Source organism: Nyctibius grandis, chromosome 5, assembly GCF_013368605.1.
Source record: "Nyctibius grandis isolate bNycGra1 chromosome 5, bNycGra1.pri, whole genome shotgun sequence".
In the NCBI taxonomy this organism is placed as follows: Eukaryota; Metazoa; Chordata; class Aves; order Nyctibiiformes; family Nyctibiidae; genus Nyctibius; species Nyctibius grandis.
In genome coordinates this window covers 17,269,135-17,283,026 of record NC_090662.1, presented here as the reverse complement: position 1 = coordinate 17,283,026, position 13,892 = coordinate 17,269,135, and the positions used below count along the sequence as shown (strand labels likewise).

At 39.4% G+C, this 13,892-nt stretch overlaps 1 protein-coding gene across 1 annotated transcript in view; it reads left to right on the top strand.

The window, feature by feature from the left end:
- The first annotated feature begins 267 nt into the window (after window positions 1-267).
- Window positions 268-13,892, top strand: part of LRRK2 (leucine rich repeat kinase 2) — a 73,884-nt gene continuing 60,259 nt past the window's right edge. The window contains exons 1-6 of the mRNA XM_068401038.1: window positions 268-597; window positions 700-785; window positions 5,089-5,195; window positions 7,121-7,209; window positions 9,130-9,264; window positions 10,915-11,049. Coding sequence (XP_068257139.1) covers window positions 435-597; window positions 700-785; window positions 5,089-5,195; window positions 7,121-7,209; window positions 9,130-9,264; window positions 10,915-11,049 — 715 coding nt within the window. The 5' untranslated portion in view covers window positions 268-434. The remainder of the gene's footprint in view (window positions 598-699; window positions 786-5,088; window positions 5,196-7,120; window positions 7,210-9,129; window positions 9,265-10,914; window positions 11,050-13,892) is intronic.

Sequence of the window (13,892 nt, the reverse complement as noted above, 5' to 3'; positions counted from 1 at the left end):
AGCGCCGTCTCCCTTTATAGCGTAGAGGAGCACGACGGGGCGGAACCTAGGCTCCAGCTCTGCGGCTCTATTGGACAGCTGTGTTGTCAATCACTGGAAACGGGCGAGCTGCCAGCGTGCCTGGCCCCTCCGCCGGGCCCTTCCGCGAGCGACGTGTGCGCCCCCTAGTGCCAGCGAGGGGGGGCTCCCGTCCGCCCGCCGGGGCTGGTGCGTCGACGCCGTCGTGTCCCCGGCGCGGCGGGAGGGGCAGGAGGCAGCGGGAAGGGCGGCTCGAAGCAGGCGGGTGACGCCGCCCGGGCGGGCGGCACTGCGAGCGGCTGTGACAGGGCAGCGCGGCGGCGGGACGGGCTCGCGCCGCCCAGCCCTCGTCCCCGCTGTCGGCGGTGGCTGGCGGATGGGGTGAGACGCCCGCCGCGGAGGGCAGCGGGTCGGCCATGGCCAGCGCCGGCCCGGAGGAGGGGGAAGCGGCGGCGGCGAGGGAGGAACAAGCCCTGAGGAAGCTGGTCGTGCGGCTCCAGAACGTCCAGGAGAGGAAGCGGCTGGAGACGCTGGTGCAGACCCTGAGCGACCTGCTGGAGCTGGCGGCCCGGCAGAGCGGTAAGGCGCGGGCGGCCCGGCCGCCCTGCCCAGCCCTGCCCTGCCCTGCCCGGCCCCGTTCGCCGTCGGTCGCTAACGCGGCCTGTCTCTGTCCCCCCGCAGCTCCCCGGCTCTTCAGCGGCAAAAATGTCCATGTGCCCTTGCTGCTGGTGGTGGACCTGTACCCGGGAGCGGCGGGCGTGCAGCAGGTAAGGGCGGCGCGGCGCTGAGGGGCCGCCGAGGGCGGGGGCCGGGGCCGCGTCCCGCCGCTCCCGCTTCGCTCCTCGGGATGGGTCCAGCACCGCTCTCCTTTCCCGGAATAAAAGTTACAGCTCGGCTTGCTTATTTCTTTCTAACTTGCTCTCTTCTGGGCCACGTTATGAAGTGCTGTTGATCTGTAAAAGGGCGCTGTACCCGCTTGCACTTAAAGGGACAAGTGTTCCAGCTTTTTGCAGATGCCACTCGTCACATCTCTATTTAAATGGCAAAAGAAGGCCAAGTACAGAATAAAAATTAAGCAATGTGAATACTGTATGGCATAGGCTTCTAAATTACCGATAATGTTATCTAATATATTTTCAATGTGTCAATATTGAATTTTGCCATGGTTAGACAAACTTATGAAAAGCAGAATTTTATGATATAAATTCGTACATATGTAGCCCTATCCTAGAAAGAGTTGTGGTAGCCCAGTTTTTTAAGGGCGGGGAAATCTTTTAGCTGAGAGTAGGTTCTGCAGTTTGAGGTTCTGCTTGGCAGCTCCTGTAACTTAGCATTGGCCCATTTACATTAGGTGTGGCACTTGCACAATTTGATGTTGTACTTATGGTACAGCTGCCAGACTTGTCATATGAAACAGCTCCTTCCTGGAAGGCATATATTAAATTTCTGACTATTTTATGCTTAAAGGATGTTTATAAGCTCCAGATTTCTGTGCAACTCACCTGATTTTTGTTTTTTTCATTAAGCCCATTTGTATGGTTACAATATTTTTGGCATCTTTTACTTTTTTTCAATTCAACTAGAAGGCAAAACATAAATTATATCGCAAATACCTCTTAAATAACAGTATATTTCAAGAGGCTTTTTTGTCTAGTAGACCTTAGCTAGAGGTCAAAAGCATAAAATTCAGATTAAAATATAAAATTGTACTTGTGTAGTGATGAATCTGTAATAACAGTGATCTCGGGTTTCCTTTGAAGACTAAATATTTGTGCAGACTCTGAAGTTCTAACTTATTTTACTATTCAATTGTAAGGTCATTAAGAAATACAGAAGAATGAATCAGCAGTTATTTTCAGGATAAAGCATATTATGTATATATAACAATTTACAAAAACACTGGCCAGAAGTTTAGACTAGGAAGTAAAAAATACAAAATCCAACCACAAGCAGAAGTAGGTCTGAAATGATAGCACAAGACTCTCAGAAGTGCATAAGGAAGATAGTGATTGTTTAGTTTTCGTTTGAACAGTGTTAAAATGCCTCACTGATTTACTACAGAATTTTAAAATGAGTTTTAATCTTCTCTCTGCCTACATTTGCAGTCGTACAGTGTTTCAGTTTAGAAGTTTTGGAGCTCCAGTGGAAAGCTCAAATCATGTTCCTTATAAAATGTCATAGGCAGCTCTTCCTTCACATTCAGTTATGATATTTACAAACATCCACAATATGTTAGTAGAGCTCTGTCTTCTTGCTTCATTCACTGCTATTCATTTACAGTCTTTGTGAATACACAATTCTCACTTTATGGCAGTGGTGAAGTAACGTAGTCCTGATTTCAGTTCAGTGTCCGTACACTGCTAATGAATTTTCATTGAATAAATGGATTAATCAACCTCTTTTGCTTTTGGCATTGTAATAAAATTGGCTCACGTAAGAGAAGATAACACAGTAAGAGACATATCTGAAGTGAGGATTTTCTTTCCCTCCCCTCCTTAACTGGTTACAAAGTATCATGTTGTGCTGCTGTTGCACTGGCTTATAAGAGTAAATTTGCTTAAGAGATCAATATATTGCAAGTACCAGTGCAAGTCAGACAGGCATAAACCCTGCAAGCTTCTTTAGAAGTAGGAAGGTACTGGGCTGGAAAGTCAATAGTGCCTTAAAATAAAATAGATGTCTAAGTATATTGGTAGTTTCTTTCTGCAGTTACTCTGGCAATGATTAGAGAAGCTGAGAAACTCTAGAGCAAAACATGTTTACTTGAGTAAAGAGCAGTCAGCAGAGCTTTATTGTCTCATGTAGAAGGTGTGACCTAATGTAATATAAATTCATTGCATGCTAGAAATGAAAAGGGTCTGATTTAAAAATAACAGACTTTCAGTGCTGCCACCAGCTGTTTCTGTGTATAGGGACCTGTGTAAGTGTTTATAAGAATGTCTTTGTTTACTGTTTTTTTTTTCTTTCCCTGTAACCTTTAGGTATGCTGTTATTTAAAAGACTCTTACTTTCTTATGTAATGATTAAACAGATAATAAGCTCTCTGTTATCTCAAGTTGTGATTTTAATATTGTAAAATAGACCACTTGTCAGCAAGTCACATGTTTCCATTGGTCTTCTCTGGACCCACAGTTCTTATAAATGTTTGTCAATACTTGGAGTCACAACAATCCAAATGAAAATGTTGAATGGAAATATAAATTTCATCAGAAACATTTTTAATACAAAAAGGGATTTTCTAAAGTCATTAAGCTAATTTTCATCAGATTCTGTATTTTACAAGAACAGTCAGGATGGCATGAAGTGGGACTTCTAAAATAAAACCTTTTCTAAGTCATACAGTGTATGAATTAATGGTCACCTCTACAATGCCTTTGCTATGCAGATTCGAAATTTGTACCTGATTGACTGTTACTGATAAACTCTGCTTTGCTTGGAATATGGAAAATTAGGTGATTACATATCCTCATCTTGAGGAGGACTGATGGTTGCTAAGAGTATCCTTTGTACCTATGTTTAGTCGGGACTCAGTTACACGGACCAGCCTAATCTTCCTGAATGTCCATAGTAATTGGTTTGCAGTCTCATGTAGAGCAAGACAGCTTGCTGTCCAAGCAAGAGAAGAGCATGGAAACTGGCTTGTGGTCAAGCTCAATCTGCAGACACTGAGGTTGTAATTGGCTTAAAACATTTGGCTCTGCAAATCTAAACTGAAACAGAAACAAAACTCCTGCAGATAGTGTGAACATAGCTCAGGTAACCAAGTACGTGAAAGATAAAAGCAGAATTCCAGTTCCCAGGGAGCTACCTCACCTTTTTCATACTCACCAAAGCTGTCACGAAAGCTGTCTAGATTCAAGCCTATGCTGTTCCTATGGGTGTCTCTACCAGACTTGCAGTTTCGTGTCTCTAGTCTCACAGACCACGGGGTGAGAGATCATGCACTTTGCATGAACTTTGCAGTTAAACTCTTTGGAGGTAGCCATTTACATTCCTGTTGTTGGTTGTCCTGTCCTGACCCCTTTGCTTTACATAGCTCTTCTGTCGAAAACTGATCCAGTTACACATACAGTTTTTGAGCCATACTTAGATTATCTTCTGTCTTGACCCTATGCTTAAAGCACACAGGCCTACTTCCACTTCTTTTTTCTTTTTATTTATATGGCCAAGGAAACTGTTATGCCTTGTTTTAATGCCTTTTTGCAAAATCTGCTTCATCTTGACTTTTGACATTTCTCAGTTCACTTCTTCTCTTTCAATACAGTGGGGTTTTCTTGCTCATCAGTTAATCCTTTGTACAGATTTTGCTTACTGCATTCTCACTAAAGCCCATTCAATCGTGTCAGCCTGCAGGCATTCATAAGAGAGCAGATTTCTCCAATACGGAAGACCGAAGAGGAACATTTTTCGGTTTTGGCATTATTTAGAGATGTTTGAAAGTCAAAGAATTTGCATAGGATAGAGCAGGTAGTTATTAAGAACAAATATATTGGGTTTAGTTCATCTTTCATTCCTTATGATCTCAAAACTTTCACTGCCTTCATTACATTTTGAAAGCACACAGTATTGAGGGTTGATGTCGAAAATATGAAATATATAGTATTGTTTAAGTATCTCATCCTCTTTTAAAACATTAGACACCTTTTAAAACCTATCCTTTCTCCTTATAATTTGCAATTAGATGGCAAATTCTTCAATGAAGTTGGATTACCTGTAATAGTGCAGTGGTCTTCACTGGCCCATGATGACATACTGTGGATCACATCATATTTTTCTCTGTCAGCATCTTTTTTAACTGTGTGTCCTTTATCCTCAAGCAGTGCTGAAGCATACTGAGAGTGATGTGTTAACTACAATGATTCTACATTCAGAATCAATAGCATATCTATTTTACCTCCATCTATGGACTTTTTATGTTTGTCTTGTCTTGTGTTAATTAATTTTCTCTTATTGATTTAGCTAGATAACTTTTCAGAACATCCATTTTCCAAAATCCAAGAATATTAGAAGACAACGTTGAAGTTCCAAACACAATATCTGTTCTAAAATAGCTGCATTTTTGTTTTACAGATGGGTTGGTCACTTCTTTGTAAATTAATAGAAATTTGTCCAAGTACACTACAGAACATAGCTCCTAAGGATGTTGGGAAGGACTGGGAAGTACTGGGTGTTCACCAGTAAGTATTTTGTAAGCAAAATACAGTCTTCTGGAATGCTGTAACATTCTGTGTCCCCCTGTGCTGCTGGGGCAGCGGGGGGAGGAGGAGGAAGAGAATTCAGAAGTAAAGTTAAGCCTGGGAAGAAGTGAGGGGTAAGGGGAAGGTGTTTTAAGATTTAGTTTTATTTCTCATTTTCCTACTCTGATTTGATTGGCAAGAAATTAACTTATTTTCCCCAAGTCGAGTCTGTTTTGCCTGTGACAGTAATTGCTGAGTCATCTCTCTCTGTCCTTATCTTGACCCAGAGCCTTTCATTGTATTTTCTCTCTCCTCTCCAGCTGAGGAGGGGAGTGATAGAGCAGCTTTGGTAGGCAGCTGGCATCCAGCCATGGTCAACCCACCACAGCAAGGCATGGTTTATATGAACAGACAATATGACTTTTATTGGACTGGTACTGTTAGAATTTCCTGTCTTGCAAAAGGTAGAGGATATTGTATCTCCCATCAGACTTTGCCTATTATGTGTACCTTGGTCATCATAGCTATGACACCAGTGCTACAACAGAGGAGAGAGAAGCTAGCAACATCATAGTATGAAAGGAAAAGAAATAAACCAGTGATACATTCATTCTAGGTTATACAGTTAGATTTCAGCAAGGCAAACAACATCATTGCTAGAGCTGGGGAATGAAACTTGAATGAAATTTTAAGTGCTGCTTTTTGCTTTTCAAGACAGGTCAAGAATATCTATTCAAGTATTGCAAACTACTGCGCAGTCCATTTTTATTAGATGTTATGTACACAAAGACTCACATTTGAAAATTATTAAGATTGCAGAGTCAAGCTGTCCAAAATAATGAAAATTTAAAAATGAAGGTTTCTTGAGGTTTTTTTGTGTGAGCCTATCCATGTTTATTTAGTTCTTAATTACACAGTCTGGGTTTTTTTCCCCCTTGTGAGATATGCTTCGTTCAGTGCAAAATCAATGCTTATTTATTTTCTGTCATCAGTGTCATTCACTGTGTGGCCTACTGCCTTATTTACTGTTCATTAGTGATACCTTATGTGAAAACTGGCCTATTCATTTGCTTCTCAGCTTTTCTTAGTGCTCATTAGTATTGTCTAGAGCTTTTAAAATTTTGTTTATTAAGAAGGTTTTATGGATTTGTGGTCACTATTTTACAGATGGTAGTTTGAGCAAAATATGTTAAAAGTATCAACTGATTTTTGAGTGCCCAGTTTGATATATGCACTGGATTTTTCGGAGTACTTAGTGTTGTTTGGCGTGCTCTCTGTTTAAATATTCAACTTTGGTTGACTCTGATGCAGCATTTCAGAGGTTAATATCCCTGTTTCTCAAGTTAGGCCACCCAGAAAGTAATGAGTATACAATTGGCAGTCTATGAAATGTTTATTTTTGCCGGTTTGTCCAATATCACGTAAGTGCTGTATGGTGGAAACTTAGATAGGGTAGAGTTCTTCAAGATGCTGTTCTTTAGCTGGGAAACTGCTGCTTCTCTTCCAATAAACCCTTGATCGTTCACTCCAACTGAGCTCTTGCTACAAGCAGAACAGTGCCATACTGGCCACAGTCTGCTGCACTCCGCAACCCTGCTTTCCGTAGAGTAACCCCATCCTGAATGAGACTTGTTCCCTGTAGAATTAATAACTAATTAAACATTAAAATAAAATTTATAAATTATGCATCATTATTTCAATGAAGTACGAACATAGTTTAAGTGCCAACGTTGTTTCATTACTAACTTGAAAACAACATAAATTGAAATAAAACTTTTTTAAAAAAATAAATCAGGAGCTTTTTAAGCTTTTGCTAATTTCTGTAACTATTTTTGTTTTTAAAGTAAATGTTTGATAAAATTTTGTGTATATTAATATTTCTTTAGCCATAACTCTTTTTTCTTTTTTTTTTTTTCAATTTTTAGGCAGATTCTTAAAATGCTTACAGTCCACAAAGGAAATATAAATCTCTCAGTAATAGGACTGAAAGCATTAAATCTACTCCTCGTGTCAGGTATTGTGTGTTTTACTTTCCTACTTTGTCTAAGCCTTTAAAACACAGAACTGTGATATAAAGTGTGTGACTGTACATGTTGGGCCTGATTTTTCTCTCTGTTTTACTCTGTAAGGTCACTTGTCATTTGTACTTGTATACAAAATAATAAGAGTACTGTTGTGCACCTTTTTTACCCAGGTAGAAAGGATTTTCCAAATTGCAAGACTGTGAAGAACATGACCGATTAATTTTGCCAACTTGTTACTAGCATAGACACAAATACTCACTGTTAAGTAGTTAAGTAAAATAAGTAAGAGCTTATTTTTTCTTACCAAAGTAAAAATTTGATGACATTCTGACTTGCTTCCTTTAGTACTGGTTAGTACTTTTGAAAAATCATCTCTGAGATTTCTGTTATTCTGCTCTGCAGAGACCTAATCTTACCAGGTACTGAGGACTTTTCTCAAGGTGCTGAGATTCTTGATCTTCTGTTGAAATTAAAAAGAGACCCTAAGGGAGAGATTCTGCTAGTTTTATTGGAGCTAGCATATAATATTAGCAGAAATTATTGTTAGAATAGGAATGTTTCCATTGATTTTAACAGTCTTTGGAATCAGCCTTATTTACAAACTAAGGATTAGACTTGCCTTTAGGTAGGTAAAGCTAAACCAGCTGTCCAAGCTTCTGCTGTAGGCAGTAGAGTGAGACAGGCACTTTCAGAGGATGCTTCGTGCTATTCGTTTGTCTGTTTTATAACACCAGTTACATCTTGAACCTGTTTTCATCTCCCTTTTGACTGTAGAGAGGTCTGGAAGACTAGCTTGGACTGGATGCCTAACTTTTTATTTCTGAAATCGGGTCTCATTATGGCATTACACTGTGTGATTAATAATAATAATAATAACAAAATCTGGCTATTAGTGAGTAACTGTAACCAGCAGCTTCTTTCTTTTAATTGTGAAGTATCGTAAAGGGTCCTAAACTGTTGACTATATATTCCATAACAGTTTATTCCTGACTGCTACTGTTCTTCTCAGCAGTTGATTAACCAAACTTAAATTCTCATTTCAACTACCTTACTTCAGAAATTGTACCTTGTCAGAACAATCTTAGTATTCTTTATTTCTCTATGTCTGTAAACTTGACTTGCACTATAGCTGGAGCTGACAGGCCAGTGTGAATGACATATAGAAAGATCTTCTTTTAAAAAAACAACACCAAAAAAAACCAGCTGCAGCTGAAACACTGGAATAAGCATTATGAATTCTATTGTTATTGCTGTAAGCTTGAAAAATTGTCACAAATATGAACCTTTTGCCTACGCATGCTATAGAGAGAGTCATTTTTTTTTCAGAATTTTTTTAATGTTGTAAGAGCAACAGTGAGATTGGCTTTTTAGTTCAGTTTCATGCTGAATGAATGGCTGAGAAAGTGAGAATAGGGTTTCATGACACAGATGGTGTGATTTCATGGTTCACTGTAACTGACAGGTACATCTCAAATCCCTTCTTGCTTTTCTCAGGCATTGTAGTCCTGCCCTCTTTCTTCCACCAGTCTTGCTTCTTAGTGAAACTTTTCAGCTTGCTATGACTGCAAAAAGGGTTTTTTTGGTGGGTTGATTTTCTGCCAGTTTAGTGAGTTGAACTGGCTCATTGAGGGGTCAGACAATTACCAAAGCAGTGCAAGGTGGGAGCAAAAGTGGAGAGGGGAAACTGTCTTTTTCGCAGTAATGTTTTAGAACATTTTTAGAACATAGTTTTAAAATACTGCCTTAAGAGATAACATCCTCATGTGTTATACAAAAACCTGGATTTGAGCCGTTAGAGTCAATTTTAAGGACAGTATTAAAGAATTATGGATTTTAATGGTTAAGTACAACGCTTCAATAAAGATGTTGAGAACTGATCAGTGCAACATGTAATCTCTTCTGCTATTCAGATGTAATTGCTTTCCTGCTCTTGGAAGAAGAGGTGGATGTGTTTTCCTTGGTATTTAATGCCATGCACACTTTCCCTAAAAATGAAGAGATCCAGCAACATGGATGTAAAGCATTACACAAACTTTTTGAGAAAGGTATTTGTATCTTGTAGTTTATTAGGTTAGAAGAATGTATAGGTTGGGAGGGGACTGCAGATGTTTATTTAACTGCAATAAATGAATTCTTACATTCCAAATTCTGTTTTGTATATTGTATCTGTCCTTTGAGTGAGTTTGCACAAAACAGGTTTTCCAAGCAATATCACAAATTCTCTAAATTAGAACAATGAATATGAACTTTTCAAAAAATCAAAATGTCTCTTCATTTCTGACTCTAGAGTTAACTGAAAAGATGGGATTCAACGCTAGTAACACTGGAACAGAGAGTAGTGACATTTTATTTTAATTCTCAAAAAACAGGATTCTTTATTTAAAGACTGGAAAATTTTAGTAAAGTGTGGTGTGAACAATTCTAAAATAAAGCAAAATGTTTGCACTTTAGAAAAATATGTGATTCTGCTTTTCATCCTGGCAATGCTGAAAGATCAGTATGTATCTCTATGATATTCCTGTGTTTCTTCTGAGAAATGAAGTCACCGTGTGTTGAGAATTTCTGCAAAATTTTCAGGAACTGTGTATGTAATTGCCAGAAATCCCATTGTTGTAGCAGCCTTGCTTTTCCTTGAGTTTCTTGCTTCAAAGTAAATATTGAGAAATACTAACACTCCTACCAAGTCCACTGTACTCCTTTGCTTAAAAGATCATCTCCAATTCTTCAGATTTTTTTCTTTCTGGCACCATTTTATATTTCTTTTTCTAAGTCTTCCTCCCACATGTGTGCCTGGAATTATCTTCTGTGTTCCACTTCCCCACTTCCACTCTAAATACTTCTGTCCTGCTGTATTTTCTCTTCAGTCTCCACAAAGGTCTGAGCTTCTTAGGTTTTCTGTGCGTGCTTTTTATAAGTGCCTGATTTTTACAGATCTACAGAGTGCTCCAGATACAGACCTGCATACCTTCTTGATGGCAGTGCTAATGTAACTACTTCCTAGGCTGCCCTTGGTTAGTTTTTCCTGCCTCTGAGCCACCTTGTCAGTTATTGTAATGTGAATGTTTGCTTGAACCAGATTCAGAAAATGATTCTGCTTACAAAAGTTAAGCTTTCTCAACACGGATCAGTTTCCTTATCTGGTTCATTGCACAGTCATGTAGTTATGTCAGCACAAATGACAGGGGGCAGGGACGGAAAAACCTTAAGCCATTATTACAGTGAAGGTAAGATATTATTAAAGCATGCCTGTAGTCTTTATGGAAAGAACTCCATTATCAAAAAAAAGTTGAGTGAAATAAAATCATGGAGTATGCAAAATGGCATTCCATCAAATTGTTTTCACTGTATGCTTAGCCATTCCTTCACTTATATACTGTCTGGGTGAGGAATATCTGAAGTTCATTCTGTGAAAAAGACTAAAAGACTTTTTTTAAAATACTGGTTCACAGGGAAGCATTTAAAATGATAACTCTGTTACATAAAATGTAGGCTAGAAAATGGTCTTTATAAGGTAGCTCAGTTTTTAGTAAAAGGAGTGATAACTGTGGAAGATGATGTGTATGGAGAGTACCTTATTTCTGTGAAACACAGAAAATAAATATAAGGAAACTTGATAAAAACAATTGTCTTATGTTGTACCAGGATATGAATTATTTCCTCAAAACATACTGTATCTCTCATGCTTTTCAATTTAGTTCCAGAAGAGCAGCTGACTGAGTTTGTTGAAAGCAAAGATCATATGATCATACTGAAAGTATTTAAAGAGTTTCCAGAGAAAGAAGAGGTGATTCTTCCTGCACTTTATTCATTACATTCCTTAGCTGGTCCATGTAAGTGCATTATTGGAAGTTGTTTTCAATTCCTCATCTCCCACGGCATGCATCAGCTCACCTCAATTTGTGGTAATCTTTCAGTAATTGTAAAAAATCAGTGAGAATGGGTTGGGAGTTGCCAGACAAATCACTTTTTTGTTTTCTTTGGGAAATACTGATTTGTAATTTTTCATGGGAAATTTTCATATTCAGCCATTCTGATAAATCTGAAATCTCTCATAAAGAACAGAAACAGACTTTCTTCTGCTTGGAATAAGTGGTAAAGAAGATGCTCATCATGGTTGTAGAGGTCAAAGTTCAAGACCCTGCCCTGTCTTTTTTTAATACTTGAAAAATAAGATACATTTATTAACTAAATAAATCTTCAGTGAGTTTGGGTGGCAGGTAAAGAATACAGTTGGCAGAAGCTGTTCCACAAGGGGAAAATCACCCATGCAAATCCAAGGGCCAGGGCCAAGAAAAGGTATCTGGGCTCAAGACATCCCTCTCTGATCATTCAGTGGTTGCTGCAATGAGAAGCATTGGTAGCACTGCGCATGTTATAGAGTCTTACGGTGTGCTCGAGCGTTGTGCAGTAAGACTGGAAGAAAATGTCTTCATTATGTCTTGTCTTCTGATAACAGCAGTCCCTGTTGTGGGCAAAATCAGGTCCTGAGAAATGTGCTTGATGATTTGTGTCACTTTGTTGACAGCAATTTGATCTTGTTGACACAGAGGCAGCTCTTGTCAGCTTCCTGCTGGTAGTGACAATTTTGGCAAGCATAGAGCAAGGTCCTGCTCTCCATGTCTTCCTTGAGATACATAATGTTGTACTCTTGCAGACATGATTCCTCACAAACCCTTGCTCTTACATCCTGTCTGGCTCTGTAGGAACCGTGCTGGCCCCATGTATGCCACAAAATGAGAACTAGACTGGAGTGTCCCACATTTCATCAGAGTCCAAGCTATTTAGTTCCTGTTTCTCAAACTTCTTGCTGTTCATTTGTGTCTAAAAAGTATTCCTCGAGCCAGAAATAATTTTACCCTAGCCCAGAAGTTACTGCCATTTTCTGAGGAAGAGGATGCCAGATTTTAAGTGCTTTTTAAAACAGTAAATACTTGTACAAAGCATAACAAAAGAAGCACATGACAAAGACCTGCTCTAAAATAGGTGTTTATTTTGGGGTTAGGACTCTCATTTCTGATACGAAAGACTGAAATCTAAAAAAAAAAGCTAGGCTTTTGCCAGCATTCATACTCTTGATCTATGGCATCCCACAATACCTGCAAGAAAATGTTTTCCTTCAAGGCCACCATGGAGAAAATCATTCACTCTAAGTACACACTCTAGCTTATCCAGTAGTAAAACATTTGTCTCCCCATACCCTGAAGTTCAAGTCTCTATTCCAAATGAGTTGCATCAAGGATTTGTACCTCACTATGCCTTCTTTCACTAATACACATGCAGACTTTCTTCAGCTCGTATGTCATGAGAAATTGAAGGGTAAGAGTTTATTCCAATATGGTACAAGAACTCTTTTAAATCTGAGTAGTTTCGATGGAATGAGAAAATGCTTTGCTGATGACTGACTGTCTTCCAAAATCCATAGGGGGTGACGGGTTACAGAATGTTAGCAAACTGAATGGTAGTCATAGGCAGGCACCCAGGCTTCTCCTCTGTTTAATGGGGAGAAACAGGCACCTCAAGGGGGAAGTTACCTAACCCTAAGAGAGGTATCTGTTGCATGTGGGATAAGTAGTGCTCAGATCTCTTCATCAGTTCTTGTGAGAACCTAGATGACCAAGTTTTGGTGGTTAAGATTAAATGAGATCCATTCCACCTCCTTTTCTCTAGGTGTTCTGGGAAATGGTGACTCTGCAAATGTACCATTGCTTGGTTCTTGCAGGATTTAAACATGCAGTTAGTTATGCTCTCTCTGTAGTAAACAATTTTAGAATCTTCTGAGTATTTTAATATGTTTGTAATTGTCACCTGTGAAACGATAATTTACTGTGAAGTTATGCAATACTATTTTGTGGAACATACCTTTAAAAAGGTGTTTTCAGTTGAGAATGACATGAATAAATCTCTGTTATCTTAAAGCATTGTGAAAGGTACCTTCCTTCACTATCAAATAACGTGCTTCAAAAATGCTTCCCACTCAGGGTTTGCTTTTTCGACTTATAGAGTATCATTATTTGATATTCAGAGATATATTATCTTGAAGATCTCCTACTGCTTTAAAAAGCCTAATTATCTTTAATAATACAGTTGTGAATATTCCTCTTACGTTGAATACAGGAAAGCCAAGCTGTTGAAAGAACGATTAAGAAAGTTTATAGACCTCAGCAGAGTAATGCTAACTCCCTTGGAGTCACTGACAGGACTCCCTTTCATTCACTGGGGCCAGGATTTTGTCAAAGATTTTTTGGGTTTGCATTCTGTCTCATACCCTGGATAGACATACTACAAGGATGCTTTCATACACTGTGTTTTAACTACCATGATGCTGTTTTGCCCTGGATTACTGCACATGGGATTGCCCTGTCCTCAGGAGGAAAAGATGCATTCTGTGTTTTTCCTGGCTCATGTGAATGTCCTGTTGGTTTCTGTATATGGCCTGCGTAATAAGCAGGAAATAGGGTGAGGGTGACCAAGGACTGGCACAGGTTGCCTGGAGGGGCTGTGGAATCTCCAGCCTTGGAGATACTCAGAAGCTGTCTGGCCACGGTCCTGGGCAACCTGCTCTAGGTGGCCCTGCTCGAGCAGGGAGGTTGGACCAGATGACCTCCAGAGGTCCCTTCCAACATCAACCATTCTGTGATTCTCTGAAATACAGAATTTGCAATGAATTTCAAAA